This window comes from Momordica charantia (assembly GCF_013281855.1).
Source record: "Momordica charantia cultivar OHB3-1 chromosome 10 unlocalized genomic scaffold, Mcharantia_2.0 BLBB01000010.1, whole genome shotgun sequence".
NCBI classification, from domain to species: domain Eukaryota; kingdom Viridiplantae; phylum Streptophyta; class Magnoliopsida; order Cucurbitales; family Cucurbitaceae; genus Momordica; species Momordica charantia.
In genome coordinates, this window is record NW_028275158.1 from 18,089,204 (window position 1) to 18,112,552 (window position 23,349).

At 36.5% G+C, this 23,349-nt stretch overlaps 1 protein-coding gene across 1 annotated transcript; it reads right to left on the bottom strand.

Moving 5' to 3' along the window:
• Positions 1–16,025: 16,025 nt before the first annotated feature.
• On the bottom strand, positions 16,026–22,655 carry LOC111013336 (subtilisin-like protease SBT5.4). The gene is made up of 11 exons (XM_022287770.2): positions 22,564–22,655; positions 22,349–22,455; positions 21,661–21,758; positions 20,819–20,983; positions 20,530–20,632; positions 19,052–19,586; positions 18,860–18,960; positions 18,512–18,757; positions 17,959–18,073; positions 17,638–17,851; positions 16,026–16,784 (listed from the first exon to the last, which is right to left on the bottom strand). The coding sequence occupies exons 1-11, from the start codon at positions 22,636–22,638 to the stop codon at positions 16,243–16,245; spliced, it is 2,301 nt and encodes a 766-aa protein (XP_022143462.1). The 5' UTR covers positions 22,639–22,655; the 3' UTR covers positions 16,026–16,242.
• Between the last annotated feature and the right edge of the window lie 694 nt (positions 22,656–23,349).

Sequence of the window (23,349 nt, forward strand, 5' to 3'; positions counted from 1 at the left end):
CATATTTGGGGGAGTGCTCAATATAGCTCCTCCAATCTTTAGAAAAAGAAAAAAAAAAAAAGAAAAAAACAGAGAGAAAAGGCAAATTACTAACTTTTGAAATCTTTGATTCAATATAATTAGTTAGAAAGTTCTTTGTTTGGTTGGGTAAGTTCATTCTCTAAAATATTTGCAAAGTCTAGGGCGTGGTATGATTGTTTTGACAAATTCTTCTCATCGTATCTACCTTTAGAGTATAGAGTTATAGTGAATTTATCTGAATTAGTAGAGGTTGGTCACCTACATGTAAAGTTTGGAGGATTATTTGGGTTGCATTTATATCTTTTGGAGAGAACATAAATCTAGAATCGATAGTGGTATTTATCGTCCGACTTTAGTTATTTTATAACTTGTTCAGAGTGATGTTTATACTCGTACTATCAGAACGGGATAGTTTTCATTATAGAGGTCGAACTTTGATGGGGTCTGCTTGGGAGTTATTTTCATAACTGAGTTACTTTTAATAACTATGTTATTTATGGTTGCGGGGTCTGCTTGGGAGTTATTTTTAATAACTCTGTTATTTATGGTTGTGTTTTTGCGCTGTTTTTTTTTTCTTGTTTTGTTTTGTTATATTGTCATTCTTGTTCGTGTTTTTGCTACATCTTTATTATCTGGTTTATTTGTTCCCAACGTGTTTTATGCTGTGAGATTCTTTTTTCTTTTTTTTTTCTCTCTCGCTCTATACCAAACAAGTGCAACAAAAAACATGTATTTTTCTTTTTATCAAATGTCATCGTTTTCATGCGTGAAATTTGAAATATCTTATCTTTTTTTATAGTCGGACATCGATTTAAAATTTTTGGTCTCATTGAAAATATAATTTGATGTAGTTGATAAATTAAATAATTAATTTATATAGGTATAAGTTTTATTATTGAAACGTATTACTAAAATAATAAAATTCTTGATATGTTAGATAAATTAGAATCGTGTCTAAAAAGAAAAAAATTAGATTGTTCATGAAATATTTAATATAAAACTATTTATTTAACTTTTTAAAATTATATTCGATAACTGACATATATCTTCAACCAAGAAGTTGTAAGTTCGATCCACCACCCACATACTGTACTAAAAAAGACTTTTTAAAATCATATTCGATGATCCTCAACTTCTAATCAAATTAATCTGAACAAACTATAATGGGATGAACTTTTTTCCGGCAAAAGATTAACTTAATTTCAAATAGAAGCTATTTAGGCCGCCAAAAACTTTGAAGTGATCCTGAAAAATAATTCTTCTTATCCCACAATTCAGAGGGAGTTTTCTCTTGAATTACTTTAATCAGACACTAGTTGGATATAAGAACTATAAGAACTGTTAAATAATTTTTGACAAGTTTACTCCAAAAGTTTCTAGAAACCACTAAATTAAATATTTTGCCAAATCTTGCTCAAGAAGCTTCCTTAGGGATTGAAGTCACTAAAGCTATTAGGCCGAGAAGTATGTTTGGGCTATAAATAGGTGGGTAACCTATGGTTGGCAATCCATCTCAAAATCATTAAATTCAAGTGAGCTATAGTGTGAGCCTTGTGAGATAAAATAGAGAAAGTTTCTTCTTATAAGAGAATTGTGTTCTCTATAAGAGAGAAAATTTGTAATACTCCAATTTTGTCGAGTGGAATTCTTCTATCCTTACCTGTGGTTTTTGCTTTAATTTGTTTAGGGGCTTTCCATGTAACTTCATTGTGTCTTATTCTTCCCCTTCTTCTTCCTCATTACTTCTTCACAATCTATTTTAGTTGTGATTCTACTCTATCTAGTTCTAATCCTTTTTTCAACACGTGATATCAGAGCATGGTTTTAAGTGTTAATATCTACTTATCGTATGCTATGTTGTTGACACTAAAAGTGTATCCTTCGCATAAAAAATAAGTTAGATATCTTTCACTTTTATTGAAAGGATGAAATCCGCTCCAGAGCTAGGAGTTCTATGTCTAGGTTGAGGGTTGAGGAGAGTCCTTTTAGTTAATCTTAGCTGCTACCCACCCTACTTATCCCAGCTCTAAAGACAGCTACTGACTCGATAGCTCAAGTTGAGTCGACTGTGATTCTTCTTGTTCCGCTGTGAATGGTCTCGTTATCGTATTCAGTCGTTTTCCCGGCTTCCGTACCTTCTTCTTAGTCTTCGACTTTCACTGGATTCACTACTCTAAGTGAAGGAACCGTGGAGAACTGATTTCAAGATTGAGAAGGCGTGGAGAACTGATTTATTGAAAGGGTGGGGCCCCTCGTAGTTTGTGATAGAAGTAAACGTGGCAAATTTCGAGATTGAGAAGTTCAACGAGGCTAATTTCTCGTTATGGAAGTTGAAGATGAAGACTATCTTGGGAAAAGATAATTGTCCTGTAGTCATCAGTGAGAGGTCAGTAGAAGTCACAGATGACAAGTGGAACGAGATGAACGAAAATGCTATTGCAAATCTTTATCTGGCACTAGTAGATAAAGTACTGTCAAGCATAGAGGAGAAGAAAACTATGAAAGAGATTTGAGATCATCTCATAAAGTTGTATGATGCCAAGTCACTTCACAACAAGATTTTTCTTTGTATACTCTTCAGATGTCATAATCTATTCCAATGACATGGCACGTCAACACAATGAATACTCTATTTTCTCAACTCGGATCATTGGGTTGTAAAATAGAGCCAAATGAACATGATGAACTTCTACTTCAAAGTCTTCCAGATTCGTATGGCCAACTAATTGTCATCAACTGACAAATAATATTCTCACCGACTATCCTGGAAGAGGGAAATCGATGCAAGAACAAAAAGATAAGTTAGCGAATTCACAAGGAGAGGCTTTAGTGGTGACAAGAGGCAAATCAATAGAACGTGGCTCAAGTGAGAACCAAAATTAAGAAGTAAGAAGAACATGAAGTGCTACACTGTGACATGAAGTGCTACACTGTGGCAAGAAGGGTCATTTGAAGAAGGGTCATCTGAAAAAGGGTTGTTGGAATCCAAGTAAGAAAGATTCCAATCCTTAGGGAAATGTAGCAAGCACCTCAAATGAAGGCAATGCATTGTCTTGTAAAGCAGTGATAACTATTGAAGGCAGAAAGAGTTCAGCTGATGTATGATTTATCAACTCAGGAGCCAGTTATTATATGACCTCTCAATGATAATGGTTCCATCATTATGAGCCTGTCTCTGGAGGATTTGTGTTCAGCTGTAATGATCATGCCTTGAAGGTTATCGATATTAAAACTATCAAGTTGAAGTTCCATGATAATACAGTTCACACAATTCAACAAGCGCGACATGTAGAACGCCTGGCAAAGGTTATCATTGAGAAGGAATCATGAAGGTGATTCGACGTGCGCTTACTCTTATGAAGGGAGAAAATGTGGCTACAAACTTTTATATGCTGGAGGAAGGGACTACAAGAAGAAGAAGCATTAATTGCCTCGAGAAGTCCAAGTGAAAAGCTCTCGATGACCTGGCAACAGAAATTCGGACACATGTTGGAACAAGGAATGAAGGTTCTTGCAGAGCAACATCTACTCTCAAGGCTCAATAAGGTATCTCTACCCCTTTGTGAGCATTGTATTACAAGTAAGCAGTAAAGGTTAAACATCAATATATCAAATTCTCGAAGTAAAGAGATTTTAGAATTGGTTCACTCTGATGTATGTCAAGCACCGGTTACAACCTTGGGAGGAGTAGGGTACTTTGTCCTTTATAGATGACTAATCCAGGAGGTGTTGGGTGTATCATATCAAGAGGAAGACATATGTGTGTTTGGTCTTCAAAGTATTCAAAGCGTAGGTAGAACTTTAATCTAACAAGATGATGAAGTATTTGCGGACAGAAAATGGAGAGGAATATACCAGCAATGAGTTTGCGAAATTCTGTAATTAGAAAGGCATCAAGAGGCATTTCCCTACTGCTCAAACTCCTCAACAAAATATAGTGGTAGAGCAGATGAACAAAACCTTGTTGGAGAGAACAAGAGCAATGTTAGCAACTACAGTCTTAGACAAAACTTTATCGGCAGAAGCAGTCAATATCGCCTGTTATATAGTGACTCTTGCTCTATCGACTTGAAGGGATGTGACTCCCGGAGCGGAAGCGGATCTTCGTTGCTGATTTTCGGGATACAAAATCGAAATTTAAAGAAGAAAAATACAAAGGAAATTTCATACCTTTGAAGAACGTTTCTTCAACAAATTTCCGACGAACACCACCACCGAGCCTTCCTCGCTATCCTCTGGGTACGAGATCGTTCTTGTGGGAGAATTTCTTTGGAACGAGAGGGAGAGATGAAGAGAACTCTTGAGAGAATTGGTGGGAGTTTTCCTTGGTACTGTTCTGTTCTGTAACAACCTCTTCTTTTCCTTCTCCAACACTTGGAGAAGAAGAAGAAGGGTGACGTGGGGTACGTCACAACACCTCCGATATGGAATAAACATTGTGGAATACATAGCGTTATGGGACCGTTAGTCCAATACATAGCGTAAGGGTTATTAACATTGTGGAATAAACTCCGATATGGGACACCAACCAGTCCTAGATCTACAACAGTCACACTTGATTCTTTCATATTAGTGAGCCCGAGCACCCCTATGACCTCAGATCTCCCGAGCACCCCTACGACCTCAGATCTGTATTATCGAATTCTTTCAACATTAATCCAGTGATAACCCAAGCCTTTTTAGTAAGGGTAGGTAGGTAATGACCCAATTAAATCTCTTTTTGGTTTGATTTAAGTATTATGAACTGAACTATGACCCTTTTAATCGTCTTCTTTTAATACTATTTTTGATATCATTCTTCTCTATGATTGTGATTTGATCTGAAACCTTATTGTGAAGATTCTAAAAACATCTACGGAGGTGGTGTTTATGATTTATTAGAAAATGAAGTGTTTCTTTAAGCTTTGGGTTTTGGTTGAAAGGTTGAAGAATGGGGCTCTCGTTGTAGATATTGAATGTGGGAATGAAGGTGGCATTGATTTCTTTGATAGGGTTTTTGGTAATAAACGTTTATCAATGACATAGCCTTTTAGGCAGAGTCGTTCACCAATGACATTACTTTGCTTAGTTTTCCTTCACCTTTTCCCCAAGTTAAACTGAGGCCATGTTTTGCTTGCATCTGCACGCCAGCCAGTAGCCACACCCTTCTCATGGCTGCCATGTGGGTTGAACGAACATTTGTTGGGTGTGTTGCCCTAAACTCGTAGTCTGTATTTATGTAAAAACAAATTTATGTTCAATAAAGTTAAAGTTATGGTTTCATATTCAATTAATTTGTTGGCATTGTCCAAATCCAATAAACTAAACATCCAAGATTATTATCATGTAACCGGGACATATATATACTAGGTATATATTTGATATACCTTCGATATACAAGTGGATAATGTCTCGAAAATAACCTAAAGGGTCTATAGTATATGGATAAGCTAGGTACCTCATCCTGGCAACACTATAGATACGGCCCACTTTGTAAATGTTACAAGCGACCCGATCCAGGTCGTTCGTGTGGAGACATTCAAGTGGGGGTATTCTATACAATGAGTTCATATTAGACCGAACCGTGAAATAGCTAATCTTTAGATGTAACGTCATTGACTAACAGATTGCTATTTCATAGGATGACCAGACAACTCATTCTCAATCTTGCCCGTGATGGCTCGTCTTTTGATCTGTATAGGTGAGAGTGACATGAGTCGCCGACTCAACATTCCTACCATTTTGGGGACGAGACCGAGTGGGAAGTTGGGAACATAACTTCACAAGATGGAATTCGCTCCTCCCCGACTTTCGGGGAGTAGATGAGTGTTCTCTTAAATTCTAACTTCGGGCTTGAACAAGGGGCCCCACCCTCTCACTAGACCGAGAGGGATTTCCGGTCGGACGATAACCGAGTTGTTCATTAGAGGAGCAATAGTATTTAAGGAGCAACATGTAACTCAAGGGTAAAACGGTAAATTGACCCAGCTTGAGTTACAAGCACTCGTGAAAGATTGACTTGTCATAAATGGTTGTATATATCCGTGGACACGAAAACATTCTGTAGTGAGAAGAGTGCAGCTGCGGGTTTTTAGTGGAGTAACCCGTAATTAACAAATGTTGATTAACTCGGTTAATGAGTTTGACCGATTAATCTCGTATCATTGGAGTTTCTGATTTGTAGGTCAATTAGGTCCCCTTGCTAGTTCACAACGGGTAAAACGAGGATCAAGAATTATGAAATAATTTGAAATGTTCAAATTATATAAGGAAATGTATATAATGTATATTGATACATTATATATAAGTATATATTAATTTTGGATAAAGATTCAAAATTAATAATATATATTATGAGAGAAATGCACAATGGGTAAAACGAGGATCAAGAATTATGAAATAATTTGAAATGTTCAAATTATATAAGGAAATGTATATAATGTATATTGATACATTATATATAAGTATATATTAATTTTGGATAAAGATTCAAAATTAATAATATATATTATGAGAGAAATGTTTGAACATGATTCAAATAAGTAATATGAATTGGATTCATATTAAAACTATAGGTTATACAAAAGAGAGTTTTTGAATATGATTCAAATATATAGTTTTAATTAAATATGTGATATTTAATTAAAAGATAAATAATTAATTGTTAATTATTTATATATTTATTTAATTAATATTTGAATTTGATTAATTAATTAATAATTATTAATCAAATTTATTAATTAATTAAATTAGTTAGATGTTAATGAATTTAATTTAATTATAATTAATTAATTAAATTAAATTTGTTAATTTAATTAATTATGTTATTATTTAATTAAATAAAATAAAACCAACACCTCTGCATAAATGTAGGAGAGTGGTGACCTGTGGGTAACTCCCCACGTCATCCGCACGTCATTTTATTGTTAAAAATGCAGAACGGTTGTGCAATTGTTCTTCTTCTCTTCTTCAACCTGCAAAACATATTAGAGAATTTGATTCCTCTCTCAATTTCCCTTTAATTGCTCCTACAAGCAAGTTCTTCATTCCAGAGGATAACGAAAAGATTGGTGGTAGTGAACGGATTTACTGGAGTTATTTGAAAAAGGTCTTTAAATGTAATTTTTGTATCCCTGTATTTTCCTTTTCCATGTGTGGTTTTTGATCCTTAAAACTCAAGAACAAGAACAAGATCGACGTTTCTGCTGTGGTATTAACGTCCCTTCAACATTATCATATTGGTCCACTAGTGATATAAAAAGTTTGTGGGTTGTAGGGATTCGAACTCACAACCTTTTTGTCGTGGATGTATGCCTTAACTAATTGAGTTATGCTGAGGTTGACATTTGTAACGTTTTCTAAGTGTCATGAAATTGCAAAAGTTATTACTTTTCGTGACATTTGAAAAACGTTGTAAAAGTAGTCCAAAATAATATTTCTTTTCCTCGCAAAAAATGTGCCTCCGACATTTCATGACAAGCGTCATTGAATCTTAATTTTTACTGATTTTTGGTGACAATTAAAAAACGCCATAAATAAAGAAAAAAAAATTTGCACTCCATTTTCCTACCAAAATTTTGCGTCCAACATTTTATGACAATTTTAAATTGTCATTGAATCCCAATATTTATTGACTTTCTGTGACGTTAAAAAAAATCACAAATAATGGAAAGATCTTTAAATCTCCATTTTTCCCGCCAAAATCGTACCTCCAAAGTCCAATATTTTATGACATTTTTTAACTTTCATTGAATCAATAATTTTTTTCTACTTTTCGTGAGAGTTTTTAAATGTCATAAATTTATAAAATTTCAAAAACCACCGTTTTTTCAATTTATGATAGTTATTTTTGTCCAATTTTTTTTAATTGTTCATAACTTTCATTGAAGCTCATATTTACTATAGTGTTATTCAATCATTTTCCTCGTCTACTATAATACGTTTTTTAACTTCAAAATTAATAGTGTATACTTTTTGGAGCAACTATCCAATACTTAACAAATTTGGGTCATGTCAGGAATGCAAAAAACATCTCATCTCATATCTTTCTTTCCTGGTCTGAACAATGATAATATAAGACCTTTTCCCTTTAGTTTTGTTGATTCGTGAATTATGCTCTTCCAGTTCCTTATCAGGTTCGTACCAAACTTGATTATCAAGGAATCAAAGACCTGCAAAATCGATCAAACCTAAACCGGTGTGACTCCTGTCACACGGGCTTCGATGCCTAAGTTAGTAAGGAGAGTACATGAGTAATAAAATTCAAGTGTAGAACTTTGCTTACCCTAGGGTTAGACAACATGATCGATTTATAGTCGCTTGGAAGGTTCTAAATGATCCCTAGACGATTGTTGTGAAGGCTCAATGACTCGTAGACAACAGAAGAAAGAGAATGTCTGCTCGGCACCGAGCAGGGATATTCAATCGGTTGGCATAGGGACCGGGCGAAAGAGATCGGGTTGCGTCTTGACCCAAAGGCCAAGACAAGAAGTCGGCACTGAGGCGCCGAAGTGGTCTCAACGTTGAGGCGGGTCAACTTTCAAATTGGGTCGGCCCTTACCTTATGGGTCGGCCCCCATTCGTCGATCCTCTCGGGTTTCTTCTTCTTTCACGGTCCGACCTCGTCTCGTTTGGATCGTTTTTATTCTCTATAACAATGCCCCCACCTCAAAACAGAAGACGAATGACTGCATTAAGATTTTTGGTTTTGAGAGGATCTGTCGCTTGTTGCTATCACGAGATAATTTTATAACATAGCATAGTCCATATGTGTATTAGTTGCTAATTACGCCAAGGCTCCTAACCCACAAAGATTTTACCAAAGGCTTTTTGCATCTAGTTTTGGATTTAAAATGCTTGGTTTTTGCTAATGGTTTTGTACCTTGAGTTTGTCGATATTATTTCGCGAATTGGAAGTTTTTCCAATTTTCGTTGGTCACAATCAAGTCTCTTGAGCCTGGTTTTACCCTCATCTGGTTTTAACCATTCACTTTTGGCCATGGGATCAAACTTTAGCATAACTAGCGTCGATATTTTCGGATTTCTAACTTGTTTGGCTTTTTATGCCAAATAGTTTTATATCCTGTATTTTCCTGCTTTAATTTTGACCATGTTGAGCCGTTATTGGCTTTTTGCCTGTTCGGCTTGCTTCTAGATTTGTCCCAATTCTGAGTTTCTTGATTGGTCGTAGATATTTACACACAATGCCCCCCGCTTGAGAAATTTGTTTCAGAATGAACATAAGAACTCAAGTACTATGCCAAATGTCGAAAACTTTCATTAGAAGAAAATCGTCCTGCTGGAGAGTTAGTTACAATAAAATAACTTTAGTTGACAAGATAAGGGAGGTTCAAAACATAAACTACCTAAAATAAATGCATCAAACTAGTGGTAGTATCTTTTGAGGTGCTGAACGTGCCATGGGTGTGGTAAGATCTTCCCACGTTAGTCTTCTAAGGCATAAGTTCCTGTTCGAACCACTTTAGTGACCTTGTATGGGCCTTCCCATGTCGGTCCGAACACCCCACTAGTTGAATCTTTGGTATTAGGCATGATCTTTCTTAAAACTAGATCATCTTCTTTAAAGTCACATTTCTTAACCTTCGAATTGTATTATCGAGCTATTCGATTTTTGTACTCGGTCGTTCGTAGTCTTGTTGTTTCTTGATGTTCTTCTAACAGGTCGGGGTTGAGCTGCATGGATTTATTGTTGTCAGGTAGATTAAATTGCTCTACCCTTGGGGAAGGGAGACCAATTCCCACCTGCACTACCGCCTCAGAACCAAATGATAGCGAGAACGACGTCTCTCCCATCGATGTACATGGTGTTATTCTGTAGGCCTATAATGCATTGGGAAGTTTTTCTGCCCATAACCCTTTAAGTTTCTTTAATTTGGTTTTTAGAGTTCTTTTGATGATTTTGTTGACTGCTTCAACCTGCCCATTAGCTTGCGAGTGCGCTGGTGAAGAACAGATGCGCTTAATGCTCAGCTCCCTACAAAATTCTCGAAAGGCAGCATTGTCGAATTGCTTCCCATTATCACTGATAATGGTGTAGGGTATTCAAAAGCGGCAAATTATATTTTTTTAGATAAAGTCGGTGACCTTTTTCTCAGTAATTGTAGCTAGGGCTTTGGTTTCGGCCCACTTGGTGAAATAGCTGGCTGCAACCCTACAAACTTGGTCTGGCCCTTTCCTAGCGGGAGGGGTCCTATGAGGTCTACTTCTCATTAAAGGGCCAAGGACTCATTATGATTGTTAGAGGTTCCAGCGGTTGCCTATGTACCGTTGCAAACCGCTGGCATTTATCGCATTTTTTGGTGAATTGCGTCGCGTCATATAGCATGGTCGGCCAATAATACTCTTGTCGAACTATTTAGTGACTTAGGGATCGTGCTCCAGAATGATTCCCACAAATGCCCTCATGTATCTTTTTCATGACGTAGCCAGCTTCGTCGGGTGTTAAGCATTTTAAAAGTGGCAACGAGTAGCCTCTTTTGTACATATTTTTGTCTTTAAGCACATATCTGGCCGCTCGTCATTGTAGTTGTTGGGACTCTATTTTTTCACTAGGCAGGATTCCGTCTCTTAAATACTTGATCAAAGGGCTTATCCAGTTTTCCTCTGGTTGCCCTTGTTCGTCGATATCCATTGCTTCCTGAGCTTCTATGTTCGACTCGGGCAAAATCTCGACCGGTACAGTACTTCCCAAGTCAGTTCATAAACTGCAGCTGTTGGATCGGTATGACAATCCTAGAGGGGGGTGAATAGGGTTTAATTAAATTTTATAAACTTTTTACTACGGTGGGCCCAAATTTAAACAAATAAGTAAACTCTTTAGGAACAATTAATTTTATCACAAATTAAACAATAAATTAGAAATACAAACACCCTAATTAATTTCACCACCCAAATAATTCAAATATAAACATTGAGCATAATTATGAATAACAAATTCGAACAATTAATTTTCTGCAATTTGTAATAAAGAAAACTAATTGCAAAAATTAAATAGAGTAGGGTTAGAGAAAATGACAACGGAAATTTTATAGTGGTTCGGCAACAACCGGCCTACTCCACTCCCCAAGCGCCTCTTGGGTATTCGATTAAGAAACTTTGACTCTTTCCACGGTAGGAGTCAAACCGATATAAAACCTTCTTTTTCCGGGAGCAAGAAGAAACTCAATCATTTCCACGGTTCAGGATCACAAATGCTCTTTTTAGGGCTCAAGAGCAACCCTTACAAAGGATATGAAATTTGAGAACGAACTTACAAACTCTCTCAAATAGTGGGTATACAAATATTTGCTCACAAATTTGTATGAAAAAATTCTTACAAATAAAAGCCCTCAAATTGGCTAGAAGAAATAAAATTGAAAGCTCAAATATCTCTCAAATAAAAAATCTCTCTCAAGAATATAGAACAAAAATTGAAGCTTTGAAAAAAGATTAACAATGTAGAAATTGAAGAGAAAATTGGGAGAGAATGAGTTAGGTAAAATGTTGAAGGAAGTGGGGTTTAAATAGGTGAGGAAAAGTTGAAAATAAATTTTAAATCGAAATTGAATTTGGGTCATTAGATATTTAATGATTGAAAATCAAAAGTTGAGATTTAATTGAATAAAATAATAATTGATTTTGAAAATATAATATAATAAAATAATAATAATAAATATTTTTTTTTCTTTCTCTCTAACTGCTCTTCAAGACTTTTTTTTTCTTTCTTTCAAGTTACCGTTGTAACTTTTTTTTTAATTTCTTTTCTTCTCTTTTTCTTTTCTCTTTTCATTCTTTCTATAAACTAAAAAAAAATTCTTCTTTTCTTCTTTTCATTTTCATTTGTAAACTAAGATTTTTGACTCGCAATATGTCCTCCTCTATTCGTCCATGTAGGATTTAATTGTCACGTCAATCACTTCGGGAATTTATCCTTTCAACTTGATTCGACAATAACTTCTTTGTTTGAGCTCCGATTTGGGTAATTCAAAAACTATTGGAATCTTTATTTCAAGCTCTACACTGTGGATACTTCAAAACACTAAAATTGTCAAATAAAAAAATTAAGTTTGTTATAATAAAAACATTAAATAATTAATTAATTAATTTGAGATTAAAGGCCAAAAACCCAACAGCAGCCAGTCGAGCTAACGCATCTGCGTTGACATTTTGAGTACGAGGAATTTGTCAAATCTCATATTTTGAGAACTGGTCGAGCTGGTCTCTTATCTGAGAAATGTATTTCGTCATTCGTGGTTCTCTAGCTTGAAACTCTTATTTCACCTTACTTACAATTAGATGTGAGTCATTGAGTATCAGTATATTTCTGACCCCAATGCACCTGGCCACCTTTAATCCTGCTAGCAGAGCCTCTTCGTTGTTGGATGCATGAAAATTGAATCGCAGTGCATATTCGAATCTTTCTCCATCTTGAGAGACCAGTAAAAGTCCTGCCCCGCATCCTCAAAAATTTGAGAACCCATCTACGTAGAGCATCCAGGGTTGCTCTTCCTCAACTAGTTGTGGTTTGATGCTACATACTCGAAGTTCTGCTGGTGTTAGTTCTGCTATGAAATCTGCCACAGCCTGCCCTTTCATAGTAATTCTTGACTTGTAGTGAATGTCGTACTCGCTGAGCTCCACGGCCGACTTTACCAATTGCTCTGAAGTGTCTGGCCTTTGCAAGATCTGTCGTAGAGAAAAATTGTTGAGGACAGTTACTTTGTGGGCTTGGAAATACGGATGTAGTCTCCAAGCCGAAGTGACCAGTGCTAACGCCAATTTCTTCATTTGTTGGTATCTAAGCTCTGCATCTACCATTGCTTTACTTGTGTAGTAGATTGGAGATTGTCGCCCTTCTTCTTCTTTTATCAATGCGGAACTCACTGCAGTGTTGGATACAGCTAAGTACAAGTAGAGTTCATCACCAGCGATCGACTTTGAGAGGAGTGGGGCTACCCCCAAATATTGCTTTAGCTCTTTAAAGGCAGCCTCACACTCTTCAGTCCATTCAAATTGCCCTTTCTTCCTTAGGATTTTGAAGAACGGCAGGCACTTGTCAGTTGAGCGGCTAACAAATCTGTTGAGTGCCGCTATCCTTCCGTTGAGTCCCTGTAGTTGCTTTAGATTTCTAGGTGGATCCATCTCTAAAACAGCTTTGATCTTATCTGGATTGGCTTCGATTCCTTTTGATGCACTAAAAATCCCAGGAGCTTGCCTGAGGTCACTCCAAACGTGCGCTTAGTAGGATTCAGCTTCATCCTGTACTTTCTTAAAACATCAAATGCCTCTGCCAAATCCTTCTCATGTTGTTTATCTTTTCGACTCTTTACCTTCATATCATCAATGTAGACTTCCATATATTTACCGATTAAGACTGCAAACATTCGATTTACCATTCGTTGGTAGATCGCACCATCATTCTTCAACCCGAACGACATTACCGTGTAGCAATATAGACCTCAGCTCGTGACAAAAGAGGTCTTCTCTTAATCTAGTAAATGCATCTTGATTTGATTATACCCAGAGTAGGCATCCATTAAACTCAATCTTTCATGTCCAGCGGTAGCGTCAACCAGTTGATCTACTCGAGGCAAGGGAAAAGAATCCTTTGGACAGGCATTATTTAGGTCTGTGAAGTCGATGCACATTCTCCATTTGCCATTTGGCTTCTTCACCAGTACTACGTTGGATATCTACTAGGGATAATACACTTCTCGAATGAAGTCTGCTTTCAGTAGCTCCTCTACCTGTTCAGCCACTATTTCGTTCCTTTTCTTGGTTGAATGCACGACGCTTCTGTTTCACTGGTTTATAGCTTTCGTCGACGTTGAGGCGGTGTACCATGACTCCTCGATCAATTCCTGGTATGTCCTCATGTGACCATGCGAACATGTTGGTGTTGCTTCTGAGGAAGCTTATAAGGCTCTTTCTTTCCTCATCCCCCAACCTAGTTCTGATGTTGACTCGTCAATCCTTGATTATCTGGGAATCAAAGACCTGCAAAATCGATCAAATCTAAACCGATGTGATTCCTACCACACGGGTGTTGCATCCACACAACTGTGTTGACAATACGTGCAAGTATACATGAATCGCGGTTGTAGTACGTAACGAGGTCGTATCCACAGGGATTTTTGGTTTATATTCTAACGATAAAAGTAGATACCAACAAATAAAAATTATACAAAGCTTGGGTATGGATATTATCTAAAGAAAGAAATAAAATAAAGTAATAACAACACGACAGAAACTTGCAAAGGACGATGGTATTGAAGTTGTCAACACAAGAAAGTAGTAGCACATCAAGCAATAATGGGGGAATAACAGATATGAAGAAGGCGGTGGAGATTTAGCATGCTTTCACAAGTTATCAACCTACCCTCTAGCGTAGCTAACATTTATCAATGTCCAGTTCGACTCAGTTCCCTTCCGAGATATCCCAAACATGAGTAAATACAACTCCCGTTGCTAGTTACCCAAGCAATAAACTCAAACTATAGGCATGATTAGGGGACCCCATTCTTGAGTATCCCTATAGCTATATAAAAGCGCTAACCACAAGCAAAACAAATCAGTACCTACAAGCTCTTCCGGGTCAATACAGAAGCTAGCAACACGAAACAGCGGCCAACAGTAATATAAAGATTAAGAAATAAACTCATAATTGCTTAAAAATAAATGTAGCAGCTAGAGGTTCGGTCTCAAGTCAGTTACAGCATGTAAATCCCCCTCCCCCCCTAAAATAGGGTTCACCTCATAATGGGTAAAGAAAACAAAATGGAAGAAGAAGAAATACAACCCATAGCAGAAAAATAGCTAAATGACAGAGAAGAAGAAGCAGTCAGCTTGTTCCAGCAGGCGAACTTCCCCTTTCTGGCATCAGCTCTCCTCCCAAAAATGGGTATATTTCGTTCCTTGGTCTTTTCAACTCTCAATTTTTGTCTTCCTTGGGATTTGCGTGCCTGTCAGGTAGGGCAATATTTCCTTTAAATATCGGGTCCTGTTTTTAGGGCACCCGACTGGGGATTGTACGGACATAAGTGAGTTGTCGTGTTTTTGAATTAACTGTATGAACACTCATGCTCTAGCATCGCTATGCTCTAGCTTTTATATGCTCTGACTTGAAAATGCTTTGACTTTTCTTCTTTGGTTCAACATTTCCTTCTCTTCTTAGCTATTCTTTAAAAAACTGTGCAAATGAGCCACAAATACGAGAATTTATGCTGTTTTTGGCAAAAGTTCTCAAGACTAAGGATATTTAGCTAAGAATTTACAATTAAACACTATTCATGCTGTTATGACCTAAAACCGACACACTTTGACATTTTAATGCACATTTTCACCCAAATAATCACCAGAATAACTCTATTTTGGAGAGTTATCAACGCTGTTCGATGCCTAAGTTAGCAAGGAGAGTAGATGAGTAACGGAATTCAAGTGTAGAACTTTGCTTACCCTAGGGTTAGGCAACATGATCGATTTATAGTCGCTTGGAAGGTTCCAGAACCTTCTAAATGAGTCCTAGACGATTGTTGTGCAGGCCCAATGACTCGTAGTCAACAAAAGAGAGAGAATGTCTACTCGGCACCGAGCAGGGGTATTCGATCGGTTGGCATAGGGACCAGGTGGAAGAGATTGGGTTGCGTCTTGACCCGAAGGCCAAGACAAGAAGTCGGCGCCTCGGAGCCGAGGAGGCTTCGGCGTCGAGGTGGGGACGGCGCCTCAACGCCGAGGTGGTCTCTGCATCGAGGCGGATCAACTTTCAAATTGGGTCGGCCCTTACGTTATGGGCCGGCCACCATTCGTTGATGATCTCGGACTTCTTCTTCTTTCATGGTCCGACCTCTCATCTCGTTTGGATCGTTTTTATTCTCTATAACAAGCTTTGTCAGCATCTTGCCATTGCCAAAGTTTACTTGAGACCTCGAACCATAATCAAGCTTGATAAAGAAGCATTTATTTCCTATCGTATGATTACTACAACTGCCATCCAAAACACCATATATACTTTACATTAAACAAAATCAAGTCGATCGAACCAAACCAAACTCCGTTCCATATTTCATGACTCCAACGAATTGTGTTTTCTTTGGACATCGAAACGAGAGATGATGAGCTAACGTCTAAATTGAAACCAAACTGATCGAGCGTGGTTGAAAATTTTTAAAATGTATATCCTTTTTGCAAATCTGACTGGAAATGAAACTGAATATGTACAATTCAATCAACTAAGGTGATCATACATCATCCTGATTTGACTGCAATAGGACTTCTAACAAAATGCTTCCCGTCTGACCACACCATAGTCCCAAACAAATACACTCCTTGTTCAGCTTTTGGCGTAGTCTGCAACACAACCTTGAAAGCCTTCTCTTCACCCGCGGTACGAAACTGTAACGTACTCGGTTCCACCACAACTGAAACCCCCAACGGCGCCTTGACGCGCGCCGTGTACGTCCCTGGACTTCCCACGTTCTTAACCCTTCTGTTGACCGTCGTCGGAGCTCCGACTTTCAAATTCGGGACCGCAATCGACGGGTAGTTTAGATCTGTGAGTGCAAATGATTTGGCGCAGGTGAATGGCTTGTTGGAGAATTGTCTGAGCTGTGTCTGATTGGCACCCCGCGCGCATAAGTAGTTCAAGTAGTCGTCGATGGTGGTGTCATAGACCAAGCCGGGGTCCATTGCATCGTTTGGTTGGACATGTCCTGCGCCGTATTCGAGTGGGCTTGCTTTGCCTTTTGTGAAGTCCAAAATTGATTGCCTCGTGTTGTCCCTTGTTTTAGCTGCACAACAAAGTTTGAATTTTAGTCAAATTTTTAGAAGTAAAAACAAGTTTTTTAATAAAACTACCTTGCTTGGATTTTGAAAATGTTTTTATAAAGTTGATAAAAAATAAAGAAAGTGGGAAGTATTAGTTCTAAGTTAATTTTAAAAAATAGAAAATACAAATTAAAGTGGTTATCAAGCCCGCCTAGCAATTGATTAGATTGTTTTACGAGAAAATGAAATAAGTTTTAAAAACTATTTTAGTGTCTGTAATTTCAGTTTTGGTTCATTTTGGTTTGTGACGTACTTTTTAAAAGGTCTATTTTGGTCTATCTACTTTAAATTTTTATTCACTTTCAAAACGTCCATTTTAATTTCTTCATTTTCACTTTTATCTCATTTATGTCAATCATAATTTTAGCATAACACTCCACTCACTAAATTTCTTGAAATAAACCCATAAATTTGTGTTGAAAAAATTTCCATTAGGTATTAAAGTTTGTTTTAAAACATTAACCAAAATTGGACATTTTTTAAAAGTACAATAACCAAATCAGATTAAATGTTTTGGAAATATGAATGAATGTTGGAAGTACAGTGACCAAAATAGTATTTAAATCATAAAATAAAGGAAAATACTTAAAATCGGTGAGGACCTATCTCTATTCTAAGCACCATTGAAAAATTGATATCTCATTATTTTCTAAAAAATTATCTGTTTTTTACTTTCTCTCCTTTAGTTGTGAAACATTTAATGATGATACGAGAACATGTGGTCGATGGTTCAGTAAGGACTTAAATAGTTTCCTAAAATAAATAGTTTCGAAATTTAAAGACCAAAATAGAATAAATGGTTGGGTTGTAATTCACCTGTAGTCATGAGTGCGGATTTGATGGCAGCTGGACTCCACGTAGGATAAAGGGTCTTGAGAAGGCCTACAATGCCAGAGACGTGTGGGCATGACATGGAAGTCCCAGACTCCAGATTAAAAGCAACTCGGCGCTTATCAGATTCTAAATCTGTTAGCGCCAAGTCATCGGGGAATGCTGCAAGTATACTCACACCTGGTGCTGTTATATCAGGCTACAAAAGTGTTTTTAGAGAAAGCATTTGATTAGTAATTGTTGAAAAAACGATAAAGCCCTTCACTTGAAATCACGGTTCGCGGAAGTTTTACTCCTAAAACCGACCTTCAGAATCGACTCGTCGATCGGACTCGGGCCTCTTGATGAAAATTCAGCCATGACGGGTGTTGGTTTAATTCCCAACTCGGTCTTTACTTGGGTTATGGAAGCCATTGGTGTCCTGATTTTAAAAGTACACAAACTAAATATTTCGCGCCATAATTAATTGAGTTGAGTGACAATTTTTATCTTACACTTTTAATTTTATTAAATTATACTTCAAAATTGGATAAGTGTCGTAGTCCTAACATTTTTGTGAAACTAATCTTGAACTTCTAACTTTTTTTAGGGAGTTAGTGCACTAGTTTAGCTAGATGAACTATTGAATAAATCTCCTAAAACTCAATAATTTTAACAAAAAGAAATTTAGCCCTTAGTGTTGTCCTTCTTTGAAACCCTATCAATTTATTATTCTGTATCTCTATTAGTAATCTATATTAAAATATAACGCACTTATCTAAGTCCAAGACTTAATTGGTTTTCATAAAATTGAAAGGTTAGAGTGATCTAAAATTGACTCGTAACTCAATAAGTAGGTGATAGCTAGCCATTTACTTACTTGGTCGAGTTGATATACTCCTTAATCAAAAGCCCATCTTTGTAGCTTACATGGGCAGCAGGAAGGAAGTGTGGATCGAGAAGAAGTTGATTGTTATTTTCATCCTCGTTAACGAGAATCATCCCGACCCCACTGACACGAGCAACCTCGGAACCCTTGGCGAGTCTCGCATTGTCTCCTCGAAGGCAAACTACAATCTTCCCTTTTGCCTTTGAGGGATCAAGTGATCCTTCCTCGCAAAGTCGGCTGTGAATTAAATTGTTCAACAAAAGTATATGAATTATTAATTGAAATGGGTTTCGAAGTTGAGTTGTTCACAAAAGTTGGAGCCAAATATGTGATACTCACGCATCGATATCAGGGATATTTTCGGCACCTTTTGCATCCACAGCATTGATCAAAGGGTACAACTGTCCACTCGGCGTTCCTTGAGAAGAAAGACTTGAACCCTGTCAACATTTGGTAAAACCTAAGCATGTTTTTTTTAGAAATTAAATTGAAACTTTTAAAGTCATATAGCAAAAATGAACTTTTAAGTACCTTGATTTGCATCTTGTTTCCAAGGTCAACGTAGGTGGCGAACTCTCGGTCGGTCGTACTAGCTGCAATCGTGAACATCCAAGGAGCGACATTGGTGACAGTCTGGGGATCCGGTCCATCATTCCCCGCTGAGCACACGACAACGATTCCTTGTTGAACAGCATGGAACGCCCCTATCGCTAGAGGGTCATCGGGAAAATCTTGGGCCTGTGTACCGAGAGAAATCGAGATGACATCGACGCCATCTTCAATGGCAGCCTCAATCCCGGCTAGGATATCAGCGTCGAAGCAACCGCCTTGAGTAGCGGGCCAACAGACCTTGTAGGCAGCAACACGAGCTTTAGGGGCACCACCTTTTGCAGTGCCATTGGCATTGCCAAACACATTGGCGCCGGGGACAAAGTTGCCACCAGCAGTGGACAAAGTGTGGGTTCCATGCCCTCGATGGTCTCTTGCTGTGTTGTAGGACGAGTCATTTTGAGGACCATATGCTGATATGAAACCTTGGTTGAAATATCGAGCTCCAATCAACTTCCTGCATTTCAAACCCACGAGAATTTCATTATTCGTCATCAGTTTTCTTGTGTTGGTCGTCCCGAGCAAAACTCTATAGTAGAAAGAGAGCACCAACATTTGTTGAATTTGGCTCGACTTCTCCCCTTTCAATCTCGTGTTCTATCATTCTTACACCTTGTTACCTAATTAATTAATCGCGCACTCTTTCACCTATTCTTAGGGTAATGTTGTTTATTCTTTGCATCGGTATTTGAAAGGTTTTCCAGGTCCGGAGATTTTGTTGCCACCATATTTGTCCTTTCAAATTCGTGCATTTGCCAATTCAAATTGGGGTTCTTGTTTGGATTCTCAAAAATCTACTACTGACTTTTGCTTTTTTTTTTTTTTTTGGTGACTCTCTAATTTTTTTAGAATGCTAAGAAACATAGTGTTGTTTTTTGGTCTTCAACTGAAGCTAAATATTGTGCTCTTGTTGCCGGTGGTAGTGAGCTTATTTGGGTTTTCATCTATGGATTGATTTACAGCCTTCTAATACTTCTCCAACTCTTTTTTTTTTTTTTATAATCAAGCTGCAATTCATATTGCTACTAATCACATTTTCTATGAGAGGACTAAACACATTAAGCTGGATTGTCATTTTACAAAAGCTCATTTTACAAAAGCAGTTCCTTGTAAACCTTTTCTTTGTTATTATCCAAAATGAGTATCTCTAATCCTTTGCTCCATCTTGAGGGGAGTAGTAGAGTTTCTTTCTTGTTAATTGGTTTGTTTTAGTTAGTTTGGAAGTTAACTTTTGTAACTAAGCCTTTCTCTTAGACTATTTATATGCTCTCAACCAATAATCAAAGGTATGCAAGATTACTTTCATTATTCAATAAAAACTTTAAGATCAATGAGATTAAATTGAAATCTAACCAGAAGAAAGAAAAAAAAATCGTAAATATTTGGAGCAAAAGAAGAACCTATTGCAACGGAATTTGGAGTCACTTTGGCAATCTCCTAGCCACCTTTCTGGCACAGGGCCATAGCCTTCGTCGCTAAAGCTCTTTGATTCTGGCCAAACACCTCCATACCAAAGCCATTAAAAACCCAATTAGATATTCTATAAATGATTCAATTTACCTTTTAACTCATCAGCTTAAGTTTTCAGGTGATATCAGAACAGTAGGAGATTGTCATTCCTTCCTCATTTAATATTGACTTCTGATGGTTAAATACTCAAAAAAGATGACGAAGAAGATAGGAAATTACCAGAGTCGAGATTGCCTATAATTGTATCTTCGCCGAATCTGGCGGCCTTCCAAATGGAGTTTGGAGGGATTCCTTGGTCATTTTCCAACCCGAGAAAATTCCATGATCGTGTTGTATGCAAATGCCTTTCCTTGTTTTCAAATATTGACATCACGCGTGGATTCTCTGTCGTGTTTTCAAACACATATCCATCAATTCTCAGCATTCATACAAGGAAACGCACCATCCAATATCTATTTTGGTAACTGTAGTTTAAAATACCTTACATTTTAGTCTCTATAATTTTAAAAAATAGTCATATTATGGTCCCTTTACTTTTATTTTTATCTCATTTCTTTTGATTGTAATTACGTTATAATTCATCCACTAAATTTTCTTGAAATGTAGTTATGAATTTGTATTAAACGGTTTCTACTGTGTATAAAATTTGTACGGTTAAAGTTTTCAAATTTAATAAAGACCAAATTTGTCACCCTTTTAAAATACAGTAAGAATGGATGTTTTAAAAATACAGTGAAGGAAAATAAATGTGTGTTTGGAACCATGGGTTCTCTTAGATTTTTTGAAATTAAAAAAATTTGGAAAACAATATCTACAAAAATATAAAAGTTGAAAATTATTATGTTATATTTAATTTGTAAATATTTATTAACCATTTCATTGGTCAAAACATAATAAATAATAATACATTTATTTATATTTTTAGAAATGGAAAAACATAAACCACATACTCTCGTCGAGATCATATCTTAAAGTTAGGGAGCTAGAAACACGAAATAGTTATCGAACAAACCAGATATTTCTAAAAAAATGTAACAAACAAAAGGAAATCGAGAGCTTACTTGCAAGATCTATGGCTTCCTTGTCGTCAAGTACAGCAGCAAAGCCATTGATGTATCTATTGTACGAGTAGATCATCGATTCTTTGGCTGTTACTTGGCTGTGCAAAACAAGGAAAATTAAATAAAACATATATTAAACAAATGCACAGACCCAAAAAAAAAAAAGAAATCTCTAAACTTTGTCATTAACTGTCTTTTTAGAAGTTTCAATGTTATCTTGACCTTTTATAAATATTTAAAAAATATTTTTTGAACAAACATCTATTAATATTTTGAATGAAAAACTTACGTGTAGAATTTGAAACGAGGTGACAATTAACATAAAAGCTTACAAAATGAATTAGCTAGCACTACAAAACGAATTTGACTGATCAAAACAAATCTCAAGTATAAACAATGACAAACCCACAACCAACCAAGTTAAAGATTAAACTTGTTTTTTAGTTCTACCAGCTCATAATTGTTCCAAATTAAACGAACTTCCACACATGACCTTCCAAACTTTGTCACGAATATTGACAGATGCTTGCTAAAATGATTTTTTTTCTTAAACGTTTATGAAAAGCTCAGGATAGTATTGAAACTTTTGAAAAGATACGGATACTTTCGAAACAAATGTCAGAATTCAGGAGTTTTTTTTTTTTTTTTTAATTTAGATCTCTGCATGATCCTGAAGAAAATATGGTACCTTCCAGTGACCGATCCCAATATATCATAATGGGACTCGACTGCAAGCTGGTTATCAAAGATGCTTGAGCGTTCCGACGATGGCGATCCCAAGTAAACGATATAAGACTGCGAGAAAAAAGAGAAAAAAGAGAAGAAAGGAAAAGTATTACATAAAAATGAAAGAAAAAGAAACCTATTTGGGAGTGAAAGAGAGAGGCAGAGAAAAATGGTTGCCTTTTTGGATGGGATGGCAGATGTTTGAAGCATAAACAAAAACAAAAGCAATAGAGAAATATGAGAATTCTCCATTGCTTTTGTTTAATTTGGAATTCTTTTGAGTTTCATCTGTTTCCCAATGGGGTTTTATAGTAACCAAAAGGGAAATGGATTTGATGCACGTGAATTAATAATGGCCATTCATTTGATTAATGGAAAGCTGAAATTAAGGTAAAATAATTATCCTTTTTTTGACCCAATAAAGAGAACCGAACCGTGTGTATGCTGGAAAATGGCTTCCTTTAATTAGCAATTTTTGTTGGATTGATTATTAGTGGCTGGCTTCCTTTCCTTGCCTGCCTGTTCTCGGATTAGTCACGGTTGAAAAACATTTTTGGTCCATGTACTTTAATTAAAAGTGAGAATTTAGTTTTTAAACTTTTAAATTACTAAAATTTTAGTTCATGAACTTTAGTATTAACAATTTAGTTCATGTAGTTTAAAGTTTGTGGCAGTTTAGTCTCTATCGTGAAACTTTTTGTTAAGATTTAATACAGTGTCTTATATATGTAGATCGATGAACTGTGAGGGACCGGATGTGTTTATAAATTGTTGATGTTGACGTAGGATGGTATGCCTAGGGTAAATAGGGTTGTACCAACTTTTATATTTCTAAATTAAAATTAAAAAATAACAAAAAAAAAATTAAACGAAATTTATATGCAAAAATTAAAAATGTAGAGAGAGAAATGACATTAGGAATTTTTACATTGGTTCGAAAATTCATACTCCACCCCTCAGACT

Bases quoted from the DNA above. Each gene is read 5' to 3' on its own strand.
- LOC111013336 (XM_022287770.2), bottom strand. From the start codon at position 22,638: ATGGAGAATTCTCATATTTCTCTATTGCTTTTGTTTTTGTTTATGCTT. The intron at 20,633-20,818 runs GTAATTTCCTAT...TTTGGTATGGAG, and splicing joins TATAGGCAATCTCGACTCTG to GTGTTTGGCCAGAATCAAAG. The intron at 18,758-18,859 runs GTGAGTATCACA...TTTAATTCACAG, and splicing joins AATATCCCTGATATCGATGC to CCGACTTTGCGAGGAAGGAT.